The sequence below is a fragment of the Arabidopsis thaliana genome, chromosome 3 (assembly GCF_000001735.4).
Source record: "Arabidopsis thaliana chromosome 3, partial sequence".
Taxonomy (NCBI): Eukaryota; Viridiplantae; Streptophyta; class Magnoliopsida; order Brassicales; family Brassicaceae; genus Arabidopsis; species Arabidopsis thaliana.
The window spans coordinates 20,106,775-20,132,002 of NC_003074.8; the positions used below are offsets into that span (position 1 = coordinate 20,106,775).

At 35.7% G+C, this 25,228-nt stretch overlaps 6 protein-coding genes across 17 annotated transcripts; 1 reads left to right on the top strand and 5 right to left on the bottom strand.

Annotated features, from left to right (window-relative positions):
- Positions 1-1,432: 1,432 nt before the first annotated feature.
- On the bottom strand, positions 1,433-4,109 carry VAMP727 (vesicle-associated membrane protein 727). 3 transcript variants are annotated; one of them, NM_115290.5, is made up of 5 exons: positions 3,792-4,109; positions 3,164-3,406; positions 2,865-3,063; positions 2,658-2,778; positions 1,433-1,793 (listed from the first exon to the last, which is right to left on the bottom strand). In NM_115290.5, the coding sequence occupies exons 2-5, from the start codon at positions 3,351-3,353 to the stop codon at positions 1,581-1,583; spliced, it is 723 nt and encodes a 240-aa protein (NP_190998.1). In that variant the 5' UTR covers positions 3,354-3,406; positions 3,792-4,109; the 3' UTR covers positions 1,433-1,580. The 3 variants fall into 3 exon arrangements, with proteins under 3 accessions (NP_190998.1, NP_001326058.1, NP_001078283.1); NM_001339657.1 differs by having other exon boundaries at positions 3,587-4,109; NM_001084814.2 differs by having other exon boundaries at positions 1,434-1,793; positions 3,164-3,370; positions 3,792-3,878.
- Positions 4,110-4,378: 269 nt separating this feature from the next.
- Positions 4,379-6,170, bottom strand: AT3G54310 (DNA-directed RNA polymerase subunit alpha; the record flags this gene model as incomplete). Its single annotated transcript, NM_115291.1, has 6 exons — positions 4,379-4,465; positions 4,542-4,814; positions 4,924-5,031; positions 5,144-5,191; positions 5,282-5,442; positions 5,771-6,170. The coding sequence occupies 6 exons, from the start codon at positions 6,168-6,170 to the stop codon at positions 4,379-4,381; spliced, it is 1,077 nt and encodes a 358-aa protein (NP_190999.1).
- A 1,543-nt stretch (positions 6,171-7,713) lies between these two features.
- On the top strand, positions 7,714-11,971 carry WRI1 (Integrase-type DNA-binding superfamily protein). Of its 5 annotated transcripts, NM_115292.4 has the most exons (8): positions 7,910-8,246; positions 8,353-8,435; positions 8,565-8,573; positions 8,692-8,780; positions 8,875-8,999; positions 9,285-9,361; positions 11,002-11,693; positions 11,796-11,853. In NM_115292.4, exons 1-8 carry the CDS (start codon positions 8,035-8,037, stop codon positions 11,823-11,825), a joined length of 1,317 nt encoding a protein of 438 aa, NP_191000.3. In that variant the 5' UTR covers positions 7,910-8,034; the 3' UTR covers positions 11,826-11,853. The 5 variants fall into 5 exon arrangements, with proteins under 5 accessions (NP_001030857.1, NP_001325502.1, NP_191000.3 ...); NM_001035780.3 differs by having other exon boundaries at positions 7,714-8,246; positions 11,002-11,920; NM_001339659.1 differs by having other exon boundaries at positions 7,714-8,246; positions 8,353-8,573; positions 11,002-11,920.
- A 394-nt stretch (positions 11,972-12,365) lies between these two features.
- Positions 12,366-14,540, bottom strand: AP3 (K-box region and MADS-box transcription factor family protein). The gene is made up of 7 exons (NM_115294.6): positions 14,126-14,540; positions 13,958-14,024; positions 13,813-13,874; positions 13,629-13,728; positions 13,415-13,456; positions 13,094-13,138; positions 12,366-12,848 (listed from the first exon to the last, which is right to left on the bottom strand). The coding sequence occupies exons 1-7, from the start codon at positions 14,311-14,313 to the stop codon at positions 12,654-12,656; spliced, it is 699 nt and encodes a 232-aa protein (NP_191002.1). The 5' UTR covers positions 14,314-14,540; the 3' UTR covers positions 12,366-12,653.
- A 702-nt stretch (positions 14,541-15,242) lies between these two features.
- Positions 15,243-20,207, bottom strand: emb1967 (Forkhead-associated (FHA) domain-containing protein). 5 transcript variants are annotated; one of them, NM_001084815.2, is made up of 10 exons: positions 19,990-20,207; positions 19,782-19,849; positions 19,606-19,668; positions 19,189-19,262; positions 16,640-18,181; positions 16,503-16,554; positions 16,124-16,272; positions 15,934-16,020; positions 15,683-15,811; positions 15,243-15,604 (listed from the first exon to the last, which is right to left on the bottom strand). In NM_001084815.2, exons 4-10 carry the CDS (start codon positions 19,255-19,257, stop codon positions 15,524-15,526), a joined length of 2,109 nt encoding a protein of 702 aa, NP_001078284.1. In that variant the 5' UTR covers positions 19,258-19,262; positions 19,606-19,668; positions 19,782-19,849; positions 19,990-20,207; the 3' UTR covers positions 15,243-15,523. The 5 variants fall into 5 exon arrangements, with proteins under 5 accessions (NP_001078284.1, NP_566998.1, NP_850702.1 ...); NM_115295.2 differs by having other exon boundaries at positions 19,189-19,340; positions 19,606-19,694; NM_180371.2 differs by having other exon boundaries at positions 15,254-15,604; positions 19,189-19,340; positions 19,606-19,694; positions 19,782-20,146.
- Positions 20,208-21,352: 1,145 nt separating this feature from the next.
- On the bottom strand, positions 21,353-25,194 carry AT3G54360 (zinc ion binding protein). Of its 2 annotated transcripts, NM_001339663.1 has the most exons (9): positions 24,988-25,139; positions 24,419-24,827; positions 24,097-24,331; positions 23,832-23,977; positions 23,110-23,197; positions 22,882-23,028; positions 21,960-22,109; positions 21,780-21,858; positions 21,353-21,518 (listed from the first exon to the last, which is right to left on the bottom strand). In NM_001339663.1, exons 2-8 carry the CDS (start codon positions 24,805-24,807, stop codon positions 21,796-21,798), a joined length of 1,218 nt encoding a protein of 405 aa, NP_001327012.1. In that variant the 5' UTR covers positions 24,808-24,827; positions 24,988-25,139; the 3' UTR covers positions 21,353-21,518; positions 21,780-21,795. The 2 variants fall into 2 exon arrangements, with proteins under 2 accessions (NP_001327012.1, NP_191004.1); NM_115296.3 differs by having other exon boundaries at positions 21,511-21,858; positions 24,988-25,194.
- Positions 25,195-25,228: the final 34 nt, after the last annotated feature.

A 25,228-nucleotide genomic window follows, 5' to 3' on the forward strand; every position in this document is an offset into this window, starting at 1 on the left:
AAAATGGTTTTAAGTAATACGCAACTATATTTTTGCTAATGGTGACTTGCGGTTCAACTGCGGATAAAGTGTGGTACGGTTCTAAACGAAAATATATACATATACACATATATATAGATATTTTCGTTACTATTTGAACCGTATCACACTATGCGGTTTGGTCACCATTTGGTGCAACCCTTTATGGTTAATGAACCTCATAATTTTTACTTAACATTAGCCATTTCTCCTTTTTCATGAATTGAAATTCACTTTTCACTTTACCTGAAAGAATTTCATTAATGATAGGATATCTTGTCATATACAGTACATCAATATTCAAAGCATCGAGATATGGAAGTTTTCAACAGTTATAACTTAAAACTCTTTCTTATGATCACTCTCTTGTCTCATCAGGGTCCTTACACACAACTTTTTTTTTCTTATTGAACCTATCTCTGATAGTTTATATATTCAAGTTTGATTGTCATCTGGAGATTTATCAATTATTGGATAGAATTCCTATTACTATCAACTAATCTACTCGCAGGCCCGTGCCAGCCATTTTGGGATGCCACTAGAAAGTTAATATGATCATTTAAGATTTAGCTAAAGTTTGGAAAACTGGAACACCAAAAGAGACATTCAACATTTACTACTATGGAGAGTAAACGCTCTTTACTCCAAAATCATCTTTCAGCTTATTTTGCTTTAGTTGTACATGAAACCTATAAACCATGCAGATGTATGGATCTCTAAATCGGGATCTCTAAATCGAATTTCATGGATTATGTGGTATATTTGAAAATACGTATGTATTTTATCTTTGGTTGCTTATGTTTGTTATCAATAAGGTCCCATGTTTACACTTGAATCATTCCTATATTGAATATTTAAAATCCATAACATGATTTGCTTTTTAGAAAATTGATTGGCTATAAATTCTCACCATCCTCAGTCATAGTAAAAACGAAGCCAACCATATATGCTTATTCATATCTCCCTTTATATCTGTAGACAATAGACAGAGAAGTTGATGTGGGGATAATTGAAAAGGTACGAAATATCCCTTTATGAAATTATTTCATATCCGCTTTATCAAACGAGAAACGGTGTAAAAAAACAACTAGCAGACATTACTTTGTTACCTTTTTTGTTCCTCCCATGTGATTTGCCCTACTTAACCTCACCTTTACGCTTCACCTTTTGCTCTTTGCTTCATCAGCCACAGAGTTTAAAAGCCGTAACATTCTATTTCGCTTTTGGGTCATCATTGTTTGCTTCTTCTTTTTTTCTCTGTAAAAACTTTATACAGTACCTACAATTTTCTTGTTCTTTTTTCTTAATATCAGTCGAAGCCTAAATGACATAACCGCATACACTACACACATGTATCTTGGAGATCACCATAAAGAAAATTGCTGATCGCATAGAATAGAACAGACACGGCAACTTGAGAACAAAAACATTTTTTTTATATATATAGCATCACAGCATGTGGGAGATGATGATGATATGATGATATGTTATTATAAGTTCTTCCATGTACAAACATGAGCATGCAATTTAAGTGTTAAAACAGATACAAACGAAGCGAAACATCATGATGAGCATTTGAAACCTCCACAAGCAACAACCCAAACGATGAGAATAAAAGAGAAAACAGCACCAGCCACCATCAGCTTCATCTGCAGACTCTGTAGCCACATCTTCCTTCTTAACTGCCTTCCTTGTCTCTGGAAGCTATCTGCCTGGAACTGTAGGTTCTCGGTTTTGTCAACCAGAAGTTCGATCTTCTCTCCTCTGTCCAGAACCTGTTAAAATAACATCAAAGATAATCATCAAAAAGGCTGCAAATCCTCTCCGTTTCATTCTCATAATCAACATCTATTGGCATAAGCTAGTTCAGTGAAAATGGGACAAACCCCATCTTCTATTGGAGATGATAGTGCGACAAATTCTGAAGTTACTCTGGTTGCCTAACCTTTTACAGCACCAAAAAACTAGATTTTGTTGAAAATTACTTGCAGTTACTTTTTATAACATTATTGACCTCAAACTTAAGGCAAATAGAAACATAGTCCACAGAGCAAAAGCGACAGATGATATATCGTGACTTGGAACAGCACTATAGCACAACCAACTCCTTCCTATGATGAGAAGCAGGGAGTTCATGCTATAATTATCCCATTTAGACTTCCTCAGTACTAAATTTTAACAGAGGCGTGTATGAAATCAAGCCGGTTAAAAGGCAGAACAGGGGTCTGGAAATCTAATTCAAGCTGCGTGCAACTTCTTAGTTTCTATCAGACTTAGATACTAAAGTCCATTCTGTCACAGTTTTAAAAGTTGACAAAGGTCTGGAAAGAAAACACAGTAATTCACAAACAATATAATTATACCAGATATAGGTTAATGAAAGAATGGTTGTGAGAAAAGCAATTGATACATTTATCCAGTAAAACTACCATGGAAGTAAACCTATTTATTTGGTGTCAAATATCTCTTCTAGAAAGTATTTGTTGTTCAGCATCTTTCCTACAGTACTTTTTTGTAATTGCAAAATCATGTGGATAAAAATGTTGTCACCTTAAACCAAAAAAGTACAAGATCTGCGTGCTACTGTTAATTAAAATGTCTAAGCTAGTTCATCTTTTCTTATAACGACAAAAGCATACCTTCTCAATGTTGTCCATCATGATCCCCTTGACCTCAGTTATTTGGGCCTTCAACTTAGAAAGTTTGCTCATCTCTTCTGGATGGCTCATACAATACTGCATATGCTCCTTTAGTATGGGCCTATTAGAGGGGAAAGAAAAGAATCAGAACACAGTTGCAATGCGAAACAATGAAGTGATATCAGATAGTTACAGCTATAGACAGACCCGAACTCCCTGTCAAGATTGTATGCAACGCTAAACCGATCTCCAAACAAATCATCATCTTCGTCCTCATCCGCAAGAGGATGTCGCTCATCATTCTTTATACTCGCTTCATACCGCTTCTTAAAGTCTTCCTTGACCCGTTCGAGAAACACGAAAGGAACACTTCTTCCGGTGGACTCATCAGCAACCACTAGAAACACTATACACGCAACAATCACAAAGCATCACCAAATCCGAAGTAAATTAAAAAAGCTTTCAACTTATCAACAAGTAGAAAAAGGCTAAGAAAGAAAACTCACCAAAGCCATTGTCAACAAGGAAATTGAAAGTATGACCATCGCAAGAGTAAGTATACTTGCTGCTATTTGTGGGTAGCTTCTGCAGACATTGAACAGCAATGGTGCTAAAGTTTCCTGAATAAGGAGTATGCTCTGCTAGAACAACTGTTCCTTTAGCAACAAAGCTATATATCAAACCCTTTTGACTCATTATTGTACTCGTGAAACCTTTGAAGAAGAAGTCAACCACAACCACAATCAGATCTGGAATGCAAAACCAAATATGGAATCATAATCCAGAAATATATATATGGAAAACTATAGATCACTGTAGAAATCAGATAAAACCCTAAAACACCAAGAGGAGGATAACAGTAAATCGCAAAATCGGGAGATAAAATCACTAATCGTATAGAATCGCGATTTATAATTGAGAAGAATTACACCGAAGCGCAACAATTATAAATCGGAAAACGTGTTCTTATGCTCCGATTAGGTTGAAAATCGACGCAATTAAAAGATCGGTGCTATTTACTTCCGGAAGAAAAGTATAGAGATATGATCGGAGAAGACGAAATTGAAGGAGGAATCAAACGACGCATAGCAGTAGCAGTAGCAGAAGAAACAAAAGCGAGAGAGGAATGAGTACCTTGAGACTTAGCTTGGTGATGAAGGATTAGGCTCAAATTCTCAGGAATCTGGTAATATCAGACGACGACGAGTCACGACTAGTTTTAGCTTTTTAGGCTTTTAGCAGGAGATGATATGACATAACTTAATGCTGATTAATTCTTTAATCACCAAATGGTTTGGTTTGATTGTTTCCGGTTTCGGTTCTCGGTTTATGAAAGTTAGCTATTGAAATCGGAAACCCATTCTATTTCGCCTTGGTTTGATACTTTGATTTGGATATTACCGGTTCTTTATTATTTTTTCGGGTTAGAATTGAAATGACCGTAACTGTGTTCGGTATGGTTCCTTTGTGATGGGTAAATTAATCATCAGTCATAAATTCTGAATTTGTTAAATTTACAGATCACACCTGAAAACTGATGAAAACGTACACGCAAACAAAGTTGATTATCTAAACGATAATCAAATACTTTTTCCAATCCAAAAGATAAAAGATAATGTGAATATTGCAACAAAATTAGATGAGCCAAAATATGAAAAAAGCAGCAAAGTTTGGAGTAAGTGACACAAACTGGAAACACACCAGAAACAAAGTGACTAACACTAAACTTCTTTCAAAAAGTATTCCCAAACCGCTTTCAGACAATCTTTCAGCATGTCTGAAACACATTTCCTCTCCACATCTTCCTCCTGAAATTGTAAACATAACTATTGTCACTTGTTGACTATCACTACAATTAAAAGACCATGTCTAAACAAAAAATACCTTTAGTAGTATAGTACTTAATGCTTTTAGTTTGAAATTCACTTCACTTGAGGTTCCTCCAACTCCAGTTCTGAAATCATATCGATCAGCCTCTCGGATTTGAAGCCTCATAGTCTGGTTTATGTACGTAGTAGTTACAGTATGCCAAACACCACAAACAATGTATCGATCCGCACAAGAAGATTTCCCAAGTGGCCACTTTAACCCACCTTTCACAGTTGGATCTACCACCGCTGAATCAGTCAATTCTTTAAGATTCGTAATCTCATTCTCCTGGATACAATCGAAGAACCATGTTTCACATTTTAATCTACACCACTTGCTAATATTCTTCAACTCATTCTCTTGGATACTAAATATGGATTAGACAAAGTCAACTCACAGAGAGATTGGTTAATGTCCTTTTTGAGTCAACCATCAACCTCATGTCAAGATCTTGATCAAGGCATGAGACGTCAAGATTTAAGTGCCTCAAAGCATTAAGCTCAGCCTGAATAAAAACCAAACAAAAGCTTCAATATGATTCACTTAAAATGTGGTAAGTAGGGGAGATGAAAAGGACTTATCTTATAGAAATTGAGTCGTTTATTTTGTTGGTCCACCATACATTTACATGAAATGGTTACATCAGGACGAGTGTTGTCTGAGACCTAGAAAATCAGAAACCAAAACCACAAAAGAATTAAAATGAAATTACAGACACAATCATGAATCTCTAACATAAGAAATAACAAAACCACCTTCACGTGATACAACTCTTTGGTTTCTTCAACACAAAATCCCATTTTGTGTACAGCTCTATACCCAACATTTTCGACATAAGACTTTGGGACATTTGTACGAAACATTTTCTTCAATTTCTCCAAAGTGCTTTTAGTTAACGGACCATCTCTTAGAGTTCCTGATGAACTAACACTGCATCAATTTGATAAGATAACAATCGGTAAACTTGTTTATTCAACATAAAAAAGACTTGATTAGCGAGAAATGCGCAATCCAACTATAGTTTCTAAGTTGTCTAGATAGTAGATAACCGACTCAACTATAGTGTCCAAGTTGTCAACACAGTTTCAATCCACTACAAACCACCTACGGTAATTACAATGCTCTTAAACCAACACTAGGCTAATCACTAACCCTGCCCCAGGTAAAACAGAGTTTGTGTGTGTCCCTAAAAACTGAAAATTTGAGGAGAAGTCAAAAACCTTACTCATGGAAAACAACATTACCAAACCGAGCGATCAGTCTGAGTTTGACATCCTCTGATCCACCATAACCTAGCAACGTCTTCTTTGCCCTATCAAATCCCATTATAATGTCATCCTCCACTTTCTCTGTCACCCATAACCATGGATTTTCCAGTTTTCCCAAATCACTCTTCGCTAAGATTACCAAAGATTTTTCTTCTGCGTCTTTCCTCCACTCTGAAGAACCGGGCACAAGTTGAAAGTTGCTATCCTCTGGATCCGAACCAACGAGAAACCATCTAGAAATGTAACCGTTTGCGTAGATTATCTTTGTATTAGTACTCCCGACGTTTTTATTGTGTTTTTTAAGAAGAGAAGGTGGAACAGAGGATGCTCTCAATGCAACATTTTCAAGTCGTTTATGTGGTGGAACGTAAGACATCTCTGAAACGAATATATGATACTAGGAAAATTAAAAGCTGATTCCAAAAAGATAACTCAAGTTTCCGAGCAACGAAGTATGAGAAGAAGAAACAAAAGAGTACCTTTTAATTATATCAGCTTAGGTCATTCAAAAGAAGAACGACGATCATACGAGAGGAAACTGAAAAGGCGCAGAGCAGTGAACTGAAGTGGAAGAGACGAGACGGTTTGGTCTTTTTATCACTAGAAGTTTAGTCTTGGAAATGTGCATAATATTTAATTTCATTTCAATTTTCAAATCAAAAAATAAAACCGATAACGAAACTCTTGTTATCATATTATGAGCGTTGATAATTTAGAGAATCTCTGTTCTTTTAGAAAATTGTATGAACATTTTGTTAAATAAATAACTATTTTTAAATGCTAAACCTCATTGTTTAGTCCTAAATGTTAGGAATCTTAGTATTCATTTTTTTTTCCTCTTATGATATACACTTCCGGTTTAGATTTCTAGGACGTTTTAAATTTAATTATTACTGCTAATAAAAATAGTTATTTATTTTTAAACAATTAAATAAAACAATTGTATCTCTAGAGTAAAAAAAGTTTTAAAAATTTTGGTGAATGTTTTTATTTGGCAACCCAACTTAATTCCTGAAACGAATCACGAGAATTATTTAACGTACTACAAAAGGTACATCTAATTTTCTAAAACCGAATTAGACTATCGTCTTGGTTGTTTTTGGATGTTGCATGTCTATATTATGATAATTATTCTGTAAGCATTACAATTAAATCGTTTCTGTTTTTACTAAAGGAGTTTTGACTGTTTTAAACGACTGTAAACACTCGTGTGTCTGCTTAAATCATGTGGAAAGTTAAATGATAACAGTTAGAACATCCAACTTTACATATGCTTTGATTAGACATTTTCTACGATATGTTTCGGATTGACACGTGCTAATCATATCTGATCATTTTCCCATTTTACATATGTTCTAATTAGGCATTTTCGACGATACATTTTAGATCGATAATGTGTTAATAATCATCTGACATTTTTTACTTTGTATGTTCTAATTATGTATTTATACGATAAACATTAGATCGACACATGCAAAACATTCGACAATTTGTTGAACACTGAAGACCTAATTTGGTATAATACAGCTCAGCGAAGATACGTTACAACTAATTTGGAGCGTTTATAGAAAATATAGGCAAATAGCCAAATATGCTAATAAAAAGATTTAGAACTTTAATAGGTAATTTAACACATTTTATAACACACAAGCATATATATTTAAAAGGGAAAAAACTAGTCAACTTTCATAGACCATCATTACCATAATAACTCAATTCAATCAAATTTTAATTTTTGGCTACTATTTTTCTTTTCTAAAACCAAAACATCATCATAGTAGATTCTTCAATTTTAAAATATAGAATTCAAATTGTTGACCAGGGAATAAATAGAATTGCAAAAAAACAAATTAAGATATTTTACATTCCAACTTTTCCCCCAAAAAATTAGAGAAAAAAATCAAATTAAATTCAATAATTCCAAAACATAAAACGTACAAAAAAGTTAATGATAAAAAAACGTAAAAAAAAATACAAAAATACAAAGAAAAAAGAAAGACAGCGTGGAGAGTAAAGCTATTGGTAGCATGGCTGCAACAGAAGGCCAAGTGTTTGGTCTTACAATTTCATTTTTAACTCTTTGTGTTAATTAACCCAATTAGCCCTTTCCTCCTTCAGGGTTTATTTAACTTGCCCTTTCTCGTTTCCTCCTTTTTTTCTTAAACCACTCTGCTTCCTCTTCCTCTGAGAAATCAAATCACTCACACTCCAAAAAAAAATCTAAACTTTCTCAGAGTTTAATGAAGAAGCGCTTAACCACTTCCACTTGTTCTTCTTCTCCATCTTCCTCTGTTTCTTCTTCTACTACTACTTCCTCTCCTATTCAGTCGGAGGCTCCAAGGCCTAAACGAGCCAAAAGGGCTAAGAAATCTTCTCCTTCTGGTGATAAATCTCATAACCCGACAAGCCCTGCTTCTACCCGACGCAGCTCTATCTACAGAGGAGTCACTAGGTTTTTATTTTTTTGGAAATTAAATGATTGGTTGTTGAGATTGGATTTGGGTTTTGTCTTAAAACTGCATTTGTAAGATTGCATGTTGTTTTGTGGGATTTTGCAGACATAGATGGACTGGGAGATTCGAGGCTCATCTTTGGGACAAAAGCTCTTGGAATTCGATTCAGAACAAGAAAGGCAAACAAGGTTTCGTCTTCTTCTTTTTTTCTTCGTAACTCATGATTTTGTTTGTTTTAATAAAGATCTGGACTTTAACTGATAAATTTGGTTTCTTTGATCTGTTGTTTGATCTCAACTTCGTCACAACTTCACCAGTTTATCTGGGTAAGCTCTAATTCTCTGAAACAAAAGATCAATTGTTTTTTACTAAATTGAAAGAGAAAAAAAAAGAGAGAGTGGATTTGGTCAGAAGAATCTCAACTGCTTTCACGCGTAATTGCAGGAGCATATGACAGTGAAGAAGCAGCAGCACATACGTACGATCTGGCTGCTCTCAAGTACTGGGGACCCGACACCATCTTGAATTTTCCGGTAAACCAAAAAACAAAAATCAGATTGTTTTGATATGCATGTTTGTGATTTTGGAATCTGGATTATAATTAAAAAAAAAAATGGGGAAAATCAGGCAGAGACGTACACAAAGGAATTGGAAGAAATGCAGAGAGTGACAAAGGAAGAATATTTGGCTTCTCTCCGCCGCCAGAGCAGTGGTTTCTCCAGAGGCGTCTCTAAATATCGCGGCGTCGCTAGGTTCCTTTTTTTCTCTCTTTCTTTTTTTAATTTCTTTAGATTTATTTTTTAAATTTCGGAATTTACTACCAAATTGAGAAATGATTTTTCCTATTTTCGGATATCTGAATAACAGAATTAATTATTAGGAAAAAATCTGATCATGAAAATTTTGCTTTTAGAATATTCTCTTTTTCTTAAAAAAAATCATAAATTATGTTTTTTTCAGCACTGCTAAAGTTTATGGATTCAATAGTTTGGTCATTTTATTCTTAAAAATAGGATTATTTTTGTTCATAAAAACAGGCATCACCACAACGGAAGATGGGAGGCTCGGATCGGAAGAGTGTTTGGGAACAAGTACTTGTACCTCGGCACCTATAGTACGTTATCTCCTTTCCCTTTTTTCTTCTAGTAATTTTTAGAAAAAAATAGATATGTACTCTTGGTTAATTTAAAATAATTAGCGTAATTATTGACTTTTTTATAACTTACCGGGCATAACGGATCCTTTTTACCTGTTATGCTTTATAATATATAATTTTGTAAGTATAAAATAGAGTGTGATAATGTTTAGACTGTTTTTTGTTGTTGTTTATAAGAGTGATTTAAGAATATTAATTTGTTTAGTGAGACAATTAGAATAATATAATGGGGAAGCAGTGGCAGTGGGGTTTGAATTTTACACACACTGACTCACGTGAGGCGAGAGTTTTGACATCATGTCCCTTTAATTGATTTTTATCTTTTAATCAAATCAACTTTTTTTCTTCTTCTTTTTTAATTATCTGATCCCTCTGCATAATTACCTTTTAAATTCTGCATTTTTTGTGGATCCGATACTCTGAATACAAAAATTGAGAACTCTGCAGAAGGGAATATTAACAACAACTCTTTTACTGAAAAGTAATCCCATTTTTTTTTATTGTTTTTGCTGACTCTTACCGGGTCCTTAGATTTATTTAAGGACCTCCTAATCTTCAACAAATCTCAAATTTTTGAAAATTAGATTTTTTTAAAAAAGTAATACAAATTGAGATTTGCAAAAATATAGGCATTGTTGTTCTATAACAAAGATACTTTATTTATACCAAAAAAAAGAAAAGAGTTGTCAAGAGCATAATTACAAAAAAAAAAATTGAAATAAGTAGTAGTTGTGAAATTTTGTATAGAAAAATAATGTAGGTTACAAGTGTAAAGGCGCGTGTAGCGCGCGTAGGTCACGTGATAACACTCTCACTTCATAAAAGGACAAAATAGTTCAGAGAGGCTTTAGGACCAAACCCGAGGTCGATCTGGTTTGCTCTTGTTTTTTTGGTTTATTAAATTGGATTAATTAGTTAGAGTTGAGACTTGCTCTGAGTAGGAGTCACGAGCCCTCACGTGCACTGCTCATCTCTCTCTATCTCTCTACCATATCTTTCATCTTTGTCCTCCGAACAAAATCTGGTCTAACTTTATCTTCTTTTCTTTTAATAATTGTCTTCTCTACTTTACCATTATTTTTCTCTAGATTATTCTGGTACCAAACTTATAACTTAATAGTTGATTAGTGCTTAGAGTTGACACTAGGTTGGTGTTTTAATTATTGTTAATTAACTCAGTAATCGTACGTTCGTGTATTAATTATATACACAAATTGTTGCGATGACTTAAATTAAGTCACAAGTTTGGACTCTTTAGTGTTTAGAGCGGCGCAGTGGAGGAGAAATGGTCTTTGTACACGCCTCACATCTCCACACAAATCGTGTAACCCTAGTTGTCCCTACAAAAACACGTCACCAAATTCTATTGATTCTTTGTCTTTATTAGGTATCATAAATTCTCTAATTTAAATATGAAACGACAAAGAAGAAACTCTTCTTTTTAACACTTGTTTGGTCTTATTTGGTTATAGCCACTTACCAGGTAATGTGAAAGTTAACAACAAGTTGCGTTAACTTTCAAAACACTGACTTTGTTTGCATTGTCTTGATTTAGAAGCTTTTTAGCTAACACAGTTGTCTATTTATTGGTTTTACAGATACGCAGGAGGAAGCTGCTGCAGCATATGACATGGCTGCGATTGAGTATCGAGGCGCAAACGCGGTTACTAATTTCGACATTAGTAATTACATTGACCGGTTAAAGAAGAAAGGTGTTTTCCCGTTCCCTGTGAACCAAGCTAACCATCAAGAGGGTATTCTTGTTGAAGCCAAACAAGAAGTTGAAACGAGAGAAGCGAAGGAAGAGCCTAGAGAAGAAGTGAAACAACAGTACGTGGAAGAACCACCGCAAGAAGAAGAAGAGAAGGAAGAAGAGAAAGCAGAGCAACAAGAAGCAGAGATTGTAGGATATTCAGAAGAAGCAGCAGTGGTCAATTGCTGCATAGACTCTTCAACCATAATGGAAATGGATCGTTGTGGGGACAACAATGAGCTGGCTTGGAACTTCTGTATGATGGATACAGGGTTTTCTCCGTTTTTGACTGATCAGAATCTCGCGAATGAGAATCCCATAGAGTATCCGGAGCTATTCAATGAGTTAGCATTTGAGGACAACATCGACTTCATGTTCGATGATGGGAAGCACGAGTGCTTGAACTTGGAAAATCTGGATTGTTGCGTGGTGGGAAGAGAGAGCCCACCCTCTTCTTCTTCACCATTGTCTTGCTTATCTACTGACTCTGCTTCATCAACAACAACAACAACAACCTCGGTTTCTTGTAACTATTTGGTCTGAGAGAGAGAGCTTTGCCTTCTAGTTTGAATTTCTATTTCTTCCGCTTCTTCTTCTTTTTTTTCTTTTGTTGGGTTCTGCTTAGGGTTTGTATTTCAGTTTCAGGGCTTGTTCGTTGGTTCTGAATAATCAATGTCTTTGCCCCTTTTCTAATGCTCCAAGTTCAGATAAGAAATAAAAACTAAATGAACCGTAAAACACAAAGGAGGCTAAGATGTCTATGAATTTCTCTGGCATATGTGCAATAAGGAAGAGCTTCAAGGAATCTTGAACTAAGAGAAGGCTTCAAAGGCTAGACCTCTTCAAGTTCCCCTGTCTTATTATTGACCGGACTATGAAGTTTCTAGGAAGGTTATATAGGCAAAAGTTTATTCCTAACTCTTAATTCATAATTCTGATTGCGATGATTTTTGGTTTGCTAGATAGTTTAGTAAAAGAGCCTTACCATCCAAACTTGTGATCAATATTGGTAACCGTGAACGTCTTCATTAGGGTGAATATTTGAATATCTTTGTTTTCGGGTTACACATAACAACCCGAAAAGTTGTTGCATTTGGCTCGGAATACATCTTGTATAAAAATTTGTCTTTACTTTTTAGTTTTGTAAATCAATAGTATGATTGGTAGTCTATTCGTTTTGTGGAAACAACTTCAATTTGTATTTCATCAGACAATATATATGCATTCAAGTAGAAAATCAAATCGAGTAAATTTGTAGCATAATTAAGTAGAGTGGTCAATATAATAATACGATACATGATAAAAGTCTTGAAAACATTCCACACACAATAAGCCTAAGCACTACTGATCACACAATCCATATTTCTTTAGGCTTTAAAATACATAACTAAGAAACATGACAGTTTAAGGTTTTAGCAACACCATGCCTTATGTTTTAAGTAGTTACTAAATAATTAGATAGACAATGATGGCACCAGCAAACCTTTTAGCCTTTAATTATTCAAGAAGATGGAAGGTAATGATGTCAGAGGCAGAGGGTGCATGAAGGCCATGGTTGGGGTAATAGTGGTGATGGTTCTGGTGGAAACGAAGAGCGTAAGCACGTGACCCTTCGATTTGGTATCCAAGAACTGAGTCGTAATCTCCTCCATTGTCTACTAGTCCATAGTGAGGATCTTCAGCTCTTAGTTCCTAATTCACCAAAACATGTTTTAAGCCATATTCCACATAACTAAAACCAATATTATTAATTCGAAATGACATGACATTTGATATATGATTTAACTAGGAGATATTTCGATAAGAGAATCACAAGAAAACATAAGAGTGACTGATCAATCTACACTACATTTCTAGATATCTTTTTAACTGGCTCCGTATTCCATGAATGTATTATGCCTAAACCAACATTTGAGAAAAACAGAAAGAGATATTACCAGCTCATGTATGAGATTCTTTTGTATGTCTTGTTGACTTTTGTTCTGCAATTGTGTAAACCACAAGAGAAATGATGAAGAAATATTCCCTCCCAAAAAAATTATGAAGATATATACCCAAGTTATTATGACATCACTATATAGTATACTTGGTATTTTCTTTATCCATTAGCTTAAACACACACACACACACACAAATATAATTGTCCAAGAAAAGTGTTATCAACAGTTTTAGTAAGTTGATAAATTCAATTGACACAAAATTGTTGAGACAAATAAATATGATAAAATGGAAAAGTGAGTGGACATAGAAGATGTGACCTTTTTCTTGGTGGTCTCGATCTGATTCCCAAGAGATTTGAACTGTACAGTACAATACAATTAACATATATTATCCAACAGTAAACAAAATGTTTCTTTTTCTAAAACATATATACAACAATAAAATTCATTTTTTAATAATTCAATTCAAAACTGAAGCTTGGGTATATAGGATTAATTGAAACCCTAGGTAAGGGAAAAGTATGAAGAGAACCTTGCGCTCGCGAACGAGTTTGAAAGTGTTTTCCATTTCATCCTCAAGACGACGCAGCTCCTGAATGTCAAGCTCGTCCAAACACTCACCTAGCCTCTGCCTACAATTTTAAAAATATGTATATTTTCGTACTCATTTTTTTTAGTAAAACTCCTCATCTAAGAGAAGAGAGAGAAACAAATACTTGATCTGAGTCCGGAGATTTCTATTTGTCTCCAACAGTTTCCTCTTGGTTTCTTGCATTCGCTGCAGCAAAACGCATCAAGAATTTAACCAACCAGCGAAACACATATCAAGAAGAAGAAGAAAGATCTAAGAAGGAAAAAAACCTCATATTGAGTGGCCCAAACATCGACATCAGAAATAGTTTGGTACAGATCTACGATCTCCTTCGTTCTATAACCAACAAAATCACCAAAAAAGTAGTGGTTAATTATAAGAAAACAAAGCAACTCAATTAGCTTAATTTAAGAGTGGTGTTTAGAGAGATGGTGTACGTGGTGTTAGGGCTGATATACTCATGAAGCTTGTTGGAGCTAGAGAACATGATAATCGAAACCCTAGCATCACACAAAACCGTGAGCTCATGTGCTTTCTTGAATAAACCATTTCTTCTCTTTGAATACGTCACTTGTCTGTTTGTCTGGTTCTCTATCCTCTTGATCTGGATCTTCCCTCTCGCCATATTCTTCTCTCTTTGTTTAATCTTTTTGTTGAAGAGATTTGGTGGAGAGGACAAGAGATATAATGAGAAGAAAGAAGTGAAATAGAAAGAGAGAGATGGAGTTGAAGAAGTAAAGGGTCCACTTGAGTTACTAAAAATGGAAAGTATTGCCTAATCCATGAAAGGTAAGTTCAGAAGTTGATGAAAACTAAGTGATAAATTTTCCATTTATGTAAACTGATTTTTTTAATTACAAGACACTGTTTAAATCAACGGACATCGATGGTTGTATAATTACAAGACACTGCTTAAATCAATTGTCACTTGGTAAAAGAGGGGGACCAAAGCTAAAAACTTGGTTTGCTTTTCGTCAATTTATTAACGGAGCTCCGTTAGCTTCTACTTTGTTTTTGTTTAGACGGTGACAAACTTAACGGCGTTTGTAAACGTCAAATCAGTGCAGGTGGATTTGGTTGGCTTTTTACACTTACCCTAAAGTAAACAAAAGTGTTTAGGTGTGAACAAGTTTTTATATTGGTGTTAAAAGCCAATATTCTACTTTTGTCTGTTAATTTGGGAAATAAGAAGAAAGAGATATATATGTTTGGATTAATCGTCACTTCCATCTAACTCAAATCTTTTATATGTTTCCCCAAATGATTACAATAATTTCCCGGATTTGCCTTTAACTAAAGATCCTTGGAAAATAGAATATTACCCCTAGGGTTTAAGAAGGAATCACAAGTTAGGAGAAAAGTCTTTGTTTGTAGATAATGTTTGGTCCTAACTCCAAACAGTCCATCAAATCAGATATATGATGAAACTCTTTTTTCTTTTTGCTTCGACCAGTTAGTGTTGTTTCAAAACTAAGTTGGCCACAGTTACTGTTGTTTTGAAACTAACATGGATTGATCTTAGTTCATCATCAATTTTCAAGCAATGGAAATCAGTGAGTGAGTCACGAAAATGGAAACCTATCCTTTATACTGATAGGATATCCAAAGAACTTGTGTATCAACTTCACAAGAACAATCATTCTTCGCTTAAAACACAAATTCAGATACAAGAGACTTGTATTTTCATTTCAACGCCTTAAAACAGGGTCAACTATGCATGATGCGGAACTAAAGATGTATTAAAAGATCTACAAGACGTGTTCCTATGGCTAAGGTACATTACACAAGAGATGCATCATTCATCTACACAAACAACACGCACTCTTGATCTGGTCTCAGTTCACTTTCCCTCTTCTCTTCAGGTACTCTTGCATGCAACTTTGGTTTGTTTCAAATATAAAAGGCATTCCCCGTATCTGCGCGCACATATATCGGGTTTAAGTACGGACCTAGAAGCGTAAGTAATGATCATAAAAGAGTATCCCGGATCAAACCTCAACTAGACAATCGGATTTGAGGATTAAACTCTGTCCAGGATCTACTTCCTTCTCATTTACTGAGATTGAATACTTCCCCAGGTTTTTTATATGAAACGAACCGTCATCACCCAGCCGTATGATCGCCTGCATTCAGTAACCCAAAAAGGAAAAAAACATACACAACAACCATTACAGATCCTGGGCTGCTGCTTCTCATACAACTTAAAGACCTAAAATACAAATAGAAGTATCTACTATTGACCGACCTGTCGTCGAGATATTTTGCTACCCCGCTTTTCTCTTCCCAAATCAATGTCCACAGCGAGGTCTTCTGTTGATCTACCCACCAAAACCTATGTTAAGAAAAAAGAACCCCGATATCAACAAGTGCTACTATAATTCTTAAGAAGCTTATCAAATCATACAAGGAATATTAAACGAATAAGATAATATTACCTCAGGCTTCTTGATATAGTGTTTTGAATATCTGCCATATAAAACAGCGAATGCACCACGGGAAGCAATGGCTCTTTGCATATATGAATGAGCAGCCTGCTCAAGTCTTATGATTGTTCTTTTCATGTCTTGGCTCTGATACTTGGAGACTGCAAGTGAAAACATTTTAGGGATTTACAAACAAGCCTTAAACCTCTTCTAACATCTCATACGCTACCCATAGAAAAGGTTTCCCACATCACTGCAGCATGTAATAACTTTTAGGAGCCAAATGCCGAAATACATTCCTATTCACATACTAAAAGCTTTCTTTTCCCAAAAATGTAGATAGATAGAAAGAAACATGAGTTCCACTGGACGAGAAGGGACGCTCAACTACCTTCGAGATCAAAATTATCTTGATCATCAGGTTCCAAGTCCATGTCAAGTATCTGAAATAAAAAAGAGTGTTATGGATTAGGTGTTTACGTGTCATGGAACCATAGCACAAGAATAAAGATGGAAGTCAAGAGTTACCATAGCCTCAATGTCAGAATAATTGGGTAAGTCCTCATCACTCTCACAAACATGCGCTTCTGCTTCTGCTTCTGCTTCTGCACGGGTGATCTCCAGCTCAGGGACTGTAATCTCTATCAAGCCATCATCAGTATCTTTAGCATGTGGCGATTCATTAACAGGTGGTACAACATTTTTCTCTTTACAATTTTCACTATCCTTCTCTGGGTGGTTGCCATGGCCATCAGATCCGACAAAGAGTGTTCCAGTAGCAGTTTCTTTCTTTCCATCTTTTGCACCGGTACCAGTAGAAAGTAGAGTATTAGAGCAAGCCTGTGCAGAGGAAGAACCACCAGGAGCTACAGTATTCTTTAACTCAGTACTAGTCGATGCCCTGAATTTGCTACCTTTACTTGGTTGGCCCATCTCTGGCTTTCCTTGAGTAGACCCCTGTAAACGTCCTGGTTTTTTCTTTTGAGCCTGGAGTGAATATCCCTCACTTTTTTCCTTACTGGCGGAGACGTCTCTTACACATGTAGTTATTGGACTATTGGTATCCTTAAAGTTCCGCCGGGCTAAAGAAGAAACTGACATCGGACGGGAGTTGTTGGACAGGAAAATGTCATCATTACACGGAATATCAGGATCCTCTTCGTTTAATAAACAGCAGATTACACCCCCAACAATCTCAGGATGAGGATCTAAAGCGATTGTACCATCTAGCTCAAGCATCACATGATCATCCAGGGTTGCCTCTCCTGGATGAGTTGGTGCAATGGAAGGTTCTTGCTCGGTGGGGTTAGGAAAAGCCTCGCGGTTTGTATCATTTGTAGAGTTCACCAACAGTGAGCTAAGACCATCATAATATGACTTGTCAACTTCTTTGCCATCTACTTCCATGAACGGTTCCATGTCTTCTTCGAAAAGAGAAGTTGAAAGCTGTGCCAGGAAATCAGTGCTAGCCATTGTGTTTTTTGCCTCGTGAGCAGTATTCTCTAGTTTCTGCTCGGAATCTTGATGAACCACATCACATACTGATAGACCTGCGTGTTCAGTGAATGTGAGATTTTCTCCTTCTACGTAAGGAATGTCTCCCTGTAAATTATCTTCTGGCAGAACATGAGTTGTCACGCAACCACCTTCAGCCAAGATTTCTGGAAACGCGTTGTGGATAATATCCATGTGAGAGTCCTCAAGACCAAGATGTGTTGCATCACCATTATCCATGAAATGGCTATCATTTGGTGGAACGAGGAAACCTAGATCCAAGGAATTGAATGGCTCAGTCCTAAATTTCTTCCGCAAGGAATGATAAGTACTTCTGAGCCTTTCAGCATTCCTCTTCCTAGATGAACTTTTGTTTTCTTTTGAATATCCAGTTCTACCAAACTTAGTAGGAAAATTAGGGTTAGTACGTTCAAGCTCAGCCATCCGAAAAGCCGCCTCTACAGAAACTACTGGATCATAAAGCAGTGCATGCCATCGATCTTGCAATTCTCTAATAGAAAATCTTCTAGAAAACTGCACAGCACCTTTAGCAAGCGATTCCAAAGAAGCACCAGCCTGCAAATAAATTAAGGATTCTGGTTCACTTAATTGCAAGATTACCAGACAAGCTGAAAGAAGAAACACGCAATACATACATACAGAAGCACTAATTTAGTAGAGAAACTTTTTGGCTAGCCTAGCTTGATATATAAAATGCTATATGAGAGAAGCAATGAACATAATTATCTATCTTGTGGTGATTGATGAGCCATCTGTAAAAAGACAAAAGGATATTTTTTCAATCATATTATGTTCTCATAACTGAACAGAAAACCAAATTTAAGAAAAAATATTTGACAGTCTTTTCCCCGTGGAGAGAAGCATGATACATACAGATCATCAGTGATCACACAGCAATATATTATGTTCCTCGCGAAATGGTATAATTTGTTCTAGAGCAACAATTATACCTTGCCACATCAAGATTGTGTAACTTGTTTCCCATAATACTATACTATACCGCATATAACACTGGCTTAAGATGTTAACAGGATCAAACAAAAAGCTGACATGGTTATTCAACTAAATTTTGATATCTGCAACCAACCTTTTGTCCCGAAAATTCAAGTTATCACAAGACATGAAAAGGAAAAAAATGCAACCAAAACAATATTAATAGATGATAGAATCAACTAGATAGGCATCTCTTTTAGGAAAGAAAATTACTGATAATAACCTGCCTCAAAGGATATGTCGTACTCTCCAATCCCCTCAAAATCAACTATAGATACAAGCAACTATGAAGAAGAAAGCCTAGAAACATCATGAGCGACAGAACTGATAGTCATTAATGTTCCAACTAGACAACTACTTCAATTTAAGCAAAATTGATACAGCTCTGCAAACAAGCATGGTAGAATAAGAAAACTACATGATCATTGAACTACATAAAGCGCGTGAAAGGACAGGAAATTGAGACAAATATTGAGATCAAACCCATGGCTCAATCCAACATAATCCATTTCCGGTAGTAAAATAATGAAAACTGAAATGTAACCAAACTCAATGAAATGGGAGCTCACCTCGACAGCATTCTTTAGCAGCAGGTCGTCTTCGGGTATCCACGGAACAACTTGAGCAAGAGCCCCCATGTTCACTGCACAACCAGACCTTTACTTCTCTCAGGAAAGCGTAACGTAGAAGGGGTCTAAGAGATGGTGACAGAACACAAAACCTAATTAAACGAAATCAAAATCAGACAGATGTAGGCAACAATATCATCAGAAGTGATTCAAATTTGGTTTTCTCTACGGTGAACAACACTAACAAAGACGACGCTATTACTTGGTCTAGCACTACTTGAAATGGAATTAATGGGTTTCTCTTTCTCACCGTTAAGCTCTTCTAGTAATCTGAAGCATTCTTCTAGGTTTCGTTTTGCAATAGGGTTTAAGAACGTAAGAGAAACAGAAAATGTTTAAGAAAAGGAGTTACAATACCTTGAATCAGCAAAGAAGGATGTTTTGTCAATCTCGGGAACAACAAGAGTGAGGTTCAATAGCCTAGCAACAGTAACCATGTCACAAAACTGGAACAACAAGTATCAGGATTTGGATAAATTATTGAAATTAGACAAAGATCGAAAAAAAAATAGTTAATTAAGAAAGTGACGAACCACGATTCGCAGTTGATTTAGTCAGCCATTACAGGATACAAGTAGAATTTCATTGCTTTGGTTATGTACTGTAGGTAAAAAATCAATACTCTCGTTAAATTCTCAAGCTCCAAAGAAGACGCACATACAATTTTTTCGAAATTCTCACAAGTTGATATCACAATTTATAGATAGAGAATTTAGAAAACTCAAGACGAAAGTAACTAACTTGAGGGAAGAAGAGGAGGAGGAGGAGGCGGCAATTCACTGGCTCGAATTGAAGAGATAAAATCTAAAAAATCTGAAACCCTAATTTATATCTGACTGTCTCCGTCGTCCGGAGGCGAGAGTGTGTAAAGAAGAAGATAAAGCACGTTTGAGAATGGAACGACACCGTTTTGGATATATGTGATTTTTTTACTTTGCTCTTCTTTTAACTCCTTTTTCTGAAACTAAACTTCAAATGCTTATTTCCCGGAAAAACAGCCTCTTTCAACACATTTCGTTTGTTGTTGTAATTTATACTCTTTTAGATGATAGATATTAGTTCATATTTTTTAAATGTACTTCTAAACTAATATTAGTAGGATTAATAAAATTTGAACTTTAAATATTTTTTATATATTTTATAAATCCTCAGATAATCAATAATCATTTCTCGACTTTCATCTTTTTCTCAAATTCTCGACAATGGTTTCTTTATCCTCAAAAATCTGATCTGTCGTCGTACTATTCTTGTTCAGTTCAACTCAATCTATGCCGGAAAAGTGCACTTATCGCTTTACGCCAGAAATTTCATATTGGAAGAAAACGCTGATCTTCAACGTAAAATCGGCGAAGCTGGCGGCTACTTGGCGATGCCTCCAGATTTCAACTATAAACCGCGAAGAGAGGTATATAGTTGACTTAATTTCAATGGATTTTAGGTTACTCGTGTGAAATCTTTGAAGAACTAATTAAGATGGATAAGAGGCGAGAGTTGATAGTAATCTTTGACTTTAATTTCCGTATCTTTTAAGAATTGATTAGGTTTTTAGGTTTTTTAGGCTTGGTTACTCAAGATTTTGCATGATTGCTTGAATCACGATTGATTAGAGGCAAGAATTTTTGTGAATTGATAAAATCAGTACATTGTTTCATAGCAGTTGATGTGAAGTACATTTTTTGGCGGAAAAAATCATTTTTTCATTTTGTTGATTTAAGTATTTTCAAATAGAAGCAAAATAGTCATTAATAATTAAAAGATAATATCAATAAAAATGATTACATGGGAGGATAGTACTAAAAAAACATATTTTTGGAAAAACATTCTTAACAATTTCTCTATATCTAATACGTAAAAACATAGTTTTACATACGAAGTTAAAGATTTAGTTACGTAATTATATGAACAGTTAAAAGACGTGAACATATTAAAGAAAAAAATACTGAAAAAAGCTTTACAAATAGAACGAAGTTGACCTAATTTTGTTGATTATGTAGATTTATTTTCGTAAAAGTGACCTAATTTTGTTGATTCGTGCGTTGGAGTTAGTATATCTTTGTCGTTTGCATAGTATCATCGGCTTTAGGGATTGACTATGTTTATGTTTTTATTTTTGTAAGAGTAGTTACAAGAAAAACTTCATTCAACAAAACAACAAAGACAAATTTTTGTTGTCGCAATTTATACTCTTTGTAGCTGATTGAGTTTGCAAATACTTGCATTTTCCTTTCACATCATCTCTCAATCTCTGTTGGGTTCTTTCTCATTTTGCACTGAAAAGAAATAGAAAGCAGTTCACAGCTGTAGCCGCTTAAGATATCTTAATTTTTAAATTTCACAAGTGCATAGAGTACAATCATGCTTAACAATTTAACATTGCAAGATTAGTGCATTGAAAGTTGAAAACCATCACAATTCACAACATACAGACAACTCTGTTTCTTTGTCCCTTGAGCGCAAATACAACATTTTTGCTTTCTTTATTCAGCAAAATGCCACAGACGAGAACTTAGGTATAATTTCTATATACGTACTTAAGCCTGCATCGGTTTAGAGTGCAGTTTCAGCATCGGTTTCTACTTGCTTCTTAAGGAACTCCAGTACAGAGAGCCGCTGCATGCATGTTAAAATTACATTTGTCAGATAAAGTTTTACTGACATTCAGCAGCTTTGGATAAGATACAAATAAAAAGGGAGTCGTGCAAGAATCTTACCCGTTGCTCGAGAGCAGAATCTTCAGAGTCCAGTTTCAAAGATTCCAGCAGTCTCATGCCTTCCTTGAACCCATCTGTCGCTGCAACTTCATTTTGTAGAGTCCTGTCTATATCCGCAACTTTGGCTAAGGAAACAGCCACATCCAGAATCTACATAAAAAATGTAGAAATAACAAAAGAAATCAATTTCTACTTCCGGACAGACCTTTGCTTACTATATTTGAGTTCCAATTTCTCTAGGCAAGAAATCAAGTATAAAATAAGAAAACAAAGAGAAGATTTCCAACCAACAGAATAACCCAATTACAATGCACGTAAATCTAATTATATGTATCCAAAAGAGAGTAACTTTATCGCAGAGAATTAAATGACACCTCATCCAAGTATGTATACTGCAACGACAACACGTCAGTTACCTAAACCTCAGTTCAACCCAGGCAACAAAATAGCAATTGACTTGAATAAAATCTAGGAAACTATTTAGAGAATTTCTCTGAACATTCATGGTAAAGTAACAAATAAGTAAAATGAAAAGAGTGAACCAAGAAACCCGCTTGAACACATTGAGAACAAGTATACTATTTTCACTTTACATCGTATTTCAGATCCTTTGATCCACTAGCACCTTAAGTTAATCTCTATATCTTTTAATGCATTTGAATTCATTTTGCCTGGACCCAAATGAACACCAAGATGTAACAATCACATAAATAAACGCTTTCTGCCTAGAGAGTGAGAGATTACGATCTACAAAAGAGCCTTCACGAATGCTACAATAAGTCAATAACTTAGCTAACAACAGATATTTTTCTGCGAGACCTTGAAATGTATATGGCGACTAAGAGTAGCCAGTTCAGCTAACCAAACATTGGGACAAAACAAAGAAGAGCAAAAACAGAAAACTGTATGAGGGCACACTTACTTGTGAAGGAGCATTTGGGTGGTGCTTCATTGCATCACGTCTGACATTTAAAGCTCTATCATAATACGACCTTGCAGCTTGTAGATCTTCGTCATAATATTTTAGATCTCCTATTTTATTGAGTGAGACAGAAAGTGTATGTGTAATCTGCAAGTTAAGTTAAAATTGTAAGCAAAAAGGTAAAAAGTTTTCAACATCAAAATTTAACAAGAACCAATGTGCTATAACCTCCAAATCATTCAACGGCAGTTTCATAAGGAATTCAACACTCTCTTCAAAATGCTTGACTGCAGAGCTTGAGTCTCCCATCGCTCGGCTGCAACAACAACAAAAAATAATTTAACCATCAAACTTAAGTCCCGGAAAAAGAAAAAATTCAACACACCAAACAGAAGATCAAACATTTTGGCCAAAATAACACAGTTCAGGAGGAGAAAATGATTATGTATAAAGTAGGTTTTTCGAACCAAGCATGTACTGTTGCTTCTCCTTTCCATTTATTCTGAACGAGGTGATTGAACCACAGAGAAAGATGTATGCAAATGATAAGAGGATACAGAAAAATCTGAATATATGAATATATTTCCAGTCAATTGATGTAGACAGGGTCCATCTAGAAAACCAGAATCTAGTTCAAACGAGAAAGAAATTATTTTAGTATTTCCCAAAGTGCCATGCGCACTCTAAGCAAGATGAAAGCAACAACCAGTCGACTTGAGAAACTATCAATTGAGGAAACTGCCAAGGAAGGGCCACATACTTGAGAAACTCCAAATTAAAAAAAATCAATTTGAACAACAAAGTGGCTCAAGCGGGATCATAAAAGACCACATTGGTGACCACATTCGAAAGCACCGTTGTTTTCATAATCTTAATTGTTCACAGAAACTCGAGAATGGATACATCTTAGAAATAAACAACTTGGGATAAAAAAGAAGACAATATCATACCTACAGTCACCAAGCATGCCAAGGACTGCACCAAGCTGTGAACACAACTCTGGTGTATTGCCCTCCCTCCCTAGTTGATCCCGAATGTCCTCGGTACACATTGCCAACCTTGATTTAGCACTTTCATAATTTTGGGCACTAAATGCCTGCGCATACAAGTTGAATTAGAACAAGATCTCACAGCGGGACATCATAACAAATGTAAGTGGTGCAAAAGAGAATAATCCCATCGGTTAGGTCAACAAAATTTAGAGACAGAACTCACCCTCATAGCTTGTTGCACCAAGAAAGAACCTCTTTCCATGGAAACGTCAGCGTAAATCACTTTTTTGTTATCATTTTCGACCTCTTCTTTTTCTGTTCCATTGACGACAGATCTCTTAATTCTAGCATGGCCTTCAATAAATTGATCAACCATCTTCTGAAGGTTTTCATCAACTTCAATACTTTCAATGTCAGCACCGCATAGAGGGCAGTCCTTAAACCGTGTTAAGCATACTCTGCATTCAAGAAACCACAAAGTATAAGAAAAGTAGACCCAATCATGAGCCAAAAAAGAAATAAGCGGCCGAGCAACTATGGCTTACTTGCAGAACACATGTGTGCAAGGCACACATCTACTGCTCTCATATAGAAGTGCTTGACATAACATACAGCTAAAAGGCCCAAGCTTGAATGTTTGAGAGTCATAGCCAAAAGGGCACTTGGCAGGTACCGTTGCAGAATCAGTAGAGTCCTTATTCAAGTTTCCTTCTTGTTCAGGACATCCTTTACTCCCATTTTCGTCAGGACGAGCAGATTTAGAAAAAGGGCAACCAGAAGCCGTCGTTTCCCCTTGCTTTCGAGCAGAGGCATCGTCGGGACGAGCAGCTTTAGAAAAAGGACAACCAGAAGCGGTAATTTCGCCTTGTTTTCGAGTCGACCCATCGTCAGGACGAGCAGCTTTCGAGAACGGGCAAACAGAAGTCGTCGTCATTCGTGAAGGTAGCAACAACCCTACAACACCTCAAAAGGAAAATTCAAAACCTAAATTACTAAAATTGCTTCCTCAAGATGAAATTCGAAATTGATTCTCTAGCTAAACTATCAACAGCTGGAAATCGAACATAGAAGAAGCTAATTCAGAAGTAGCTCAACAGAGAGAGATGGAAAAAACCTGAATTGGATTGGATTGAGATTAGATTTGGAAATGTCTCTTTCGCTGCTTCTCTGCAATCAATCAATGATCGATTGATAGCTCTCTCTCTTCTTTTTTCTGTTTCCGATAAGTTTTTTTTTTTTTTTTTTTGTGCGTTGGAATTGGATGGTGTTTTGTTTTCTCTCAGTCAAACGAAAAATAGATATTACTAAATGGGCCTGCGGTTTTTGTAGCCTATTTAAGAATTTGGGTCACTAGT

Coding starts and splice junctions, on each gene's coding strand:
- VAMP727 (NM_115290.5), bottom strand. CDS start 3,353: ATGAGTCAAAAGGGTTTGATATATAGCTTTGTTGCTAAAGGAACAGTT. Junction 3,064..3,163: donor CCTTGTTGACAATGGCTTTG/GTGAGTTTTCTT, acceptor TTGCGTGTATAG/TGTTTCTAGTGGTTGCTGAT. Junction 2,779..2,864: donor AATCTTGACAGGGAGTTCGG/GTCTGTCTATAG, acceptor CCCCTCTAATAG/GCCCATACTAAAGGAGCATA.
- AT3G54360 (NM_001339663.1), bottom strand. CDS start 24,807: ATGACGACGACTTCTGTTTGCCCGTTCTCGAAAGCTGCTCGTCCTGAC. Junction 23,978..24,096: donor TGGTGCAACAAGCTATGAGG/GTGAGTTCTGTC, acceptor TTGTATGCGCAG/GCATTTAGTGCCCAAAATTA. Junction 23,198..23,831: donor GGCATGCTTGGTGACTGTAG/GTATGATATTGT, acceptor TTGTTGTTGCAG/CCGAGCGATGGGAGACTCAA.
- emb1967 (NM_001084815.2), bottom strand. CDS start 19,257: ATGGGGGCTCTTGCTCAAGTTGTTCCGTGGATACCCGAAGACGACCTG. Junction 18,182..19,188: donor TGCTAAAGAATGCTGTCGAG/GTGAGCTCCCAT, acceptor ATTTATTTGCAG/GCTGGTGCTTCTTTGGAATC. Junction 16,021..16,123: donor ACTATATCAAGAAGCCTGAG/GTAATATTATCT, acceptor TTCTTAACATAG/GTTTTGGTGGGTAGATCAAC.
- WRI1 (NM_115292.4), top strand. CDS start 8,035: ATGAAGAAGCGCTTAACCACTTCCACTTGTTCTTCTTCTCCATCTTCC. Junction 8,247..8,352: donor ATCTACAGAGGAGTCACTAG/GTTTTTATTTTT, acceptor GGGATTTTGCAG/ACATAGATGGACTGGGAGAT. Junction 8,781..8,874: donor ACACCATCTTGAATTTTCCG/GTAAACCAAAAA, acceptor GGGGAAAATCAG/GCAGAGACGTACACAAAGGA.
- AP3 (NM_115294.6), bottom strand. CDS start 14,313: ATGGCGAGAGGGAAGATCCAGATCAAGAGGATAGAGAACCAGACAAAC. Junction 13,875..13,957: donor TTTGGGCCACTCAATATGAG/GTTTTTTTCCTT, acceptor GTTTTGCTGCAG/CGAATGCAAGAAACCAAGAG. Junction 12,849..13,093: donor AGAATCTCATACATGAGCTG/GTAATATCTCTT, acceptor TTGGTGAATTAG/GAACTAAGAGCTGAAGATCC.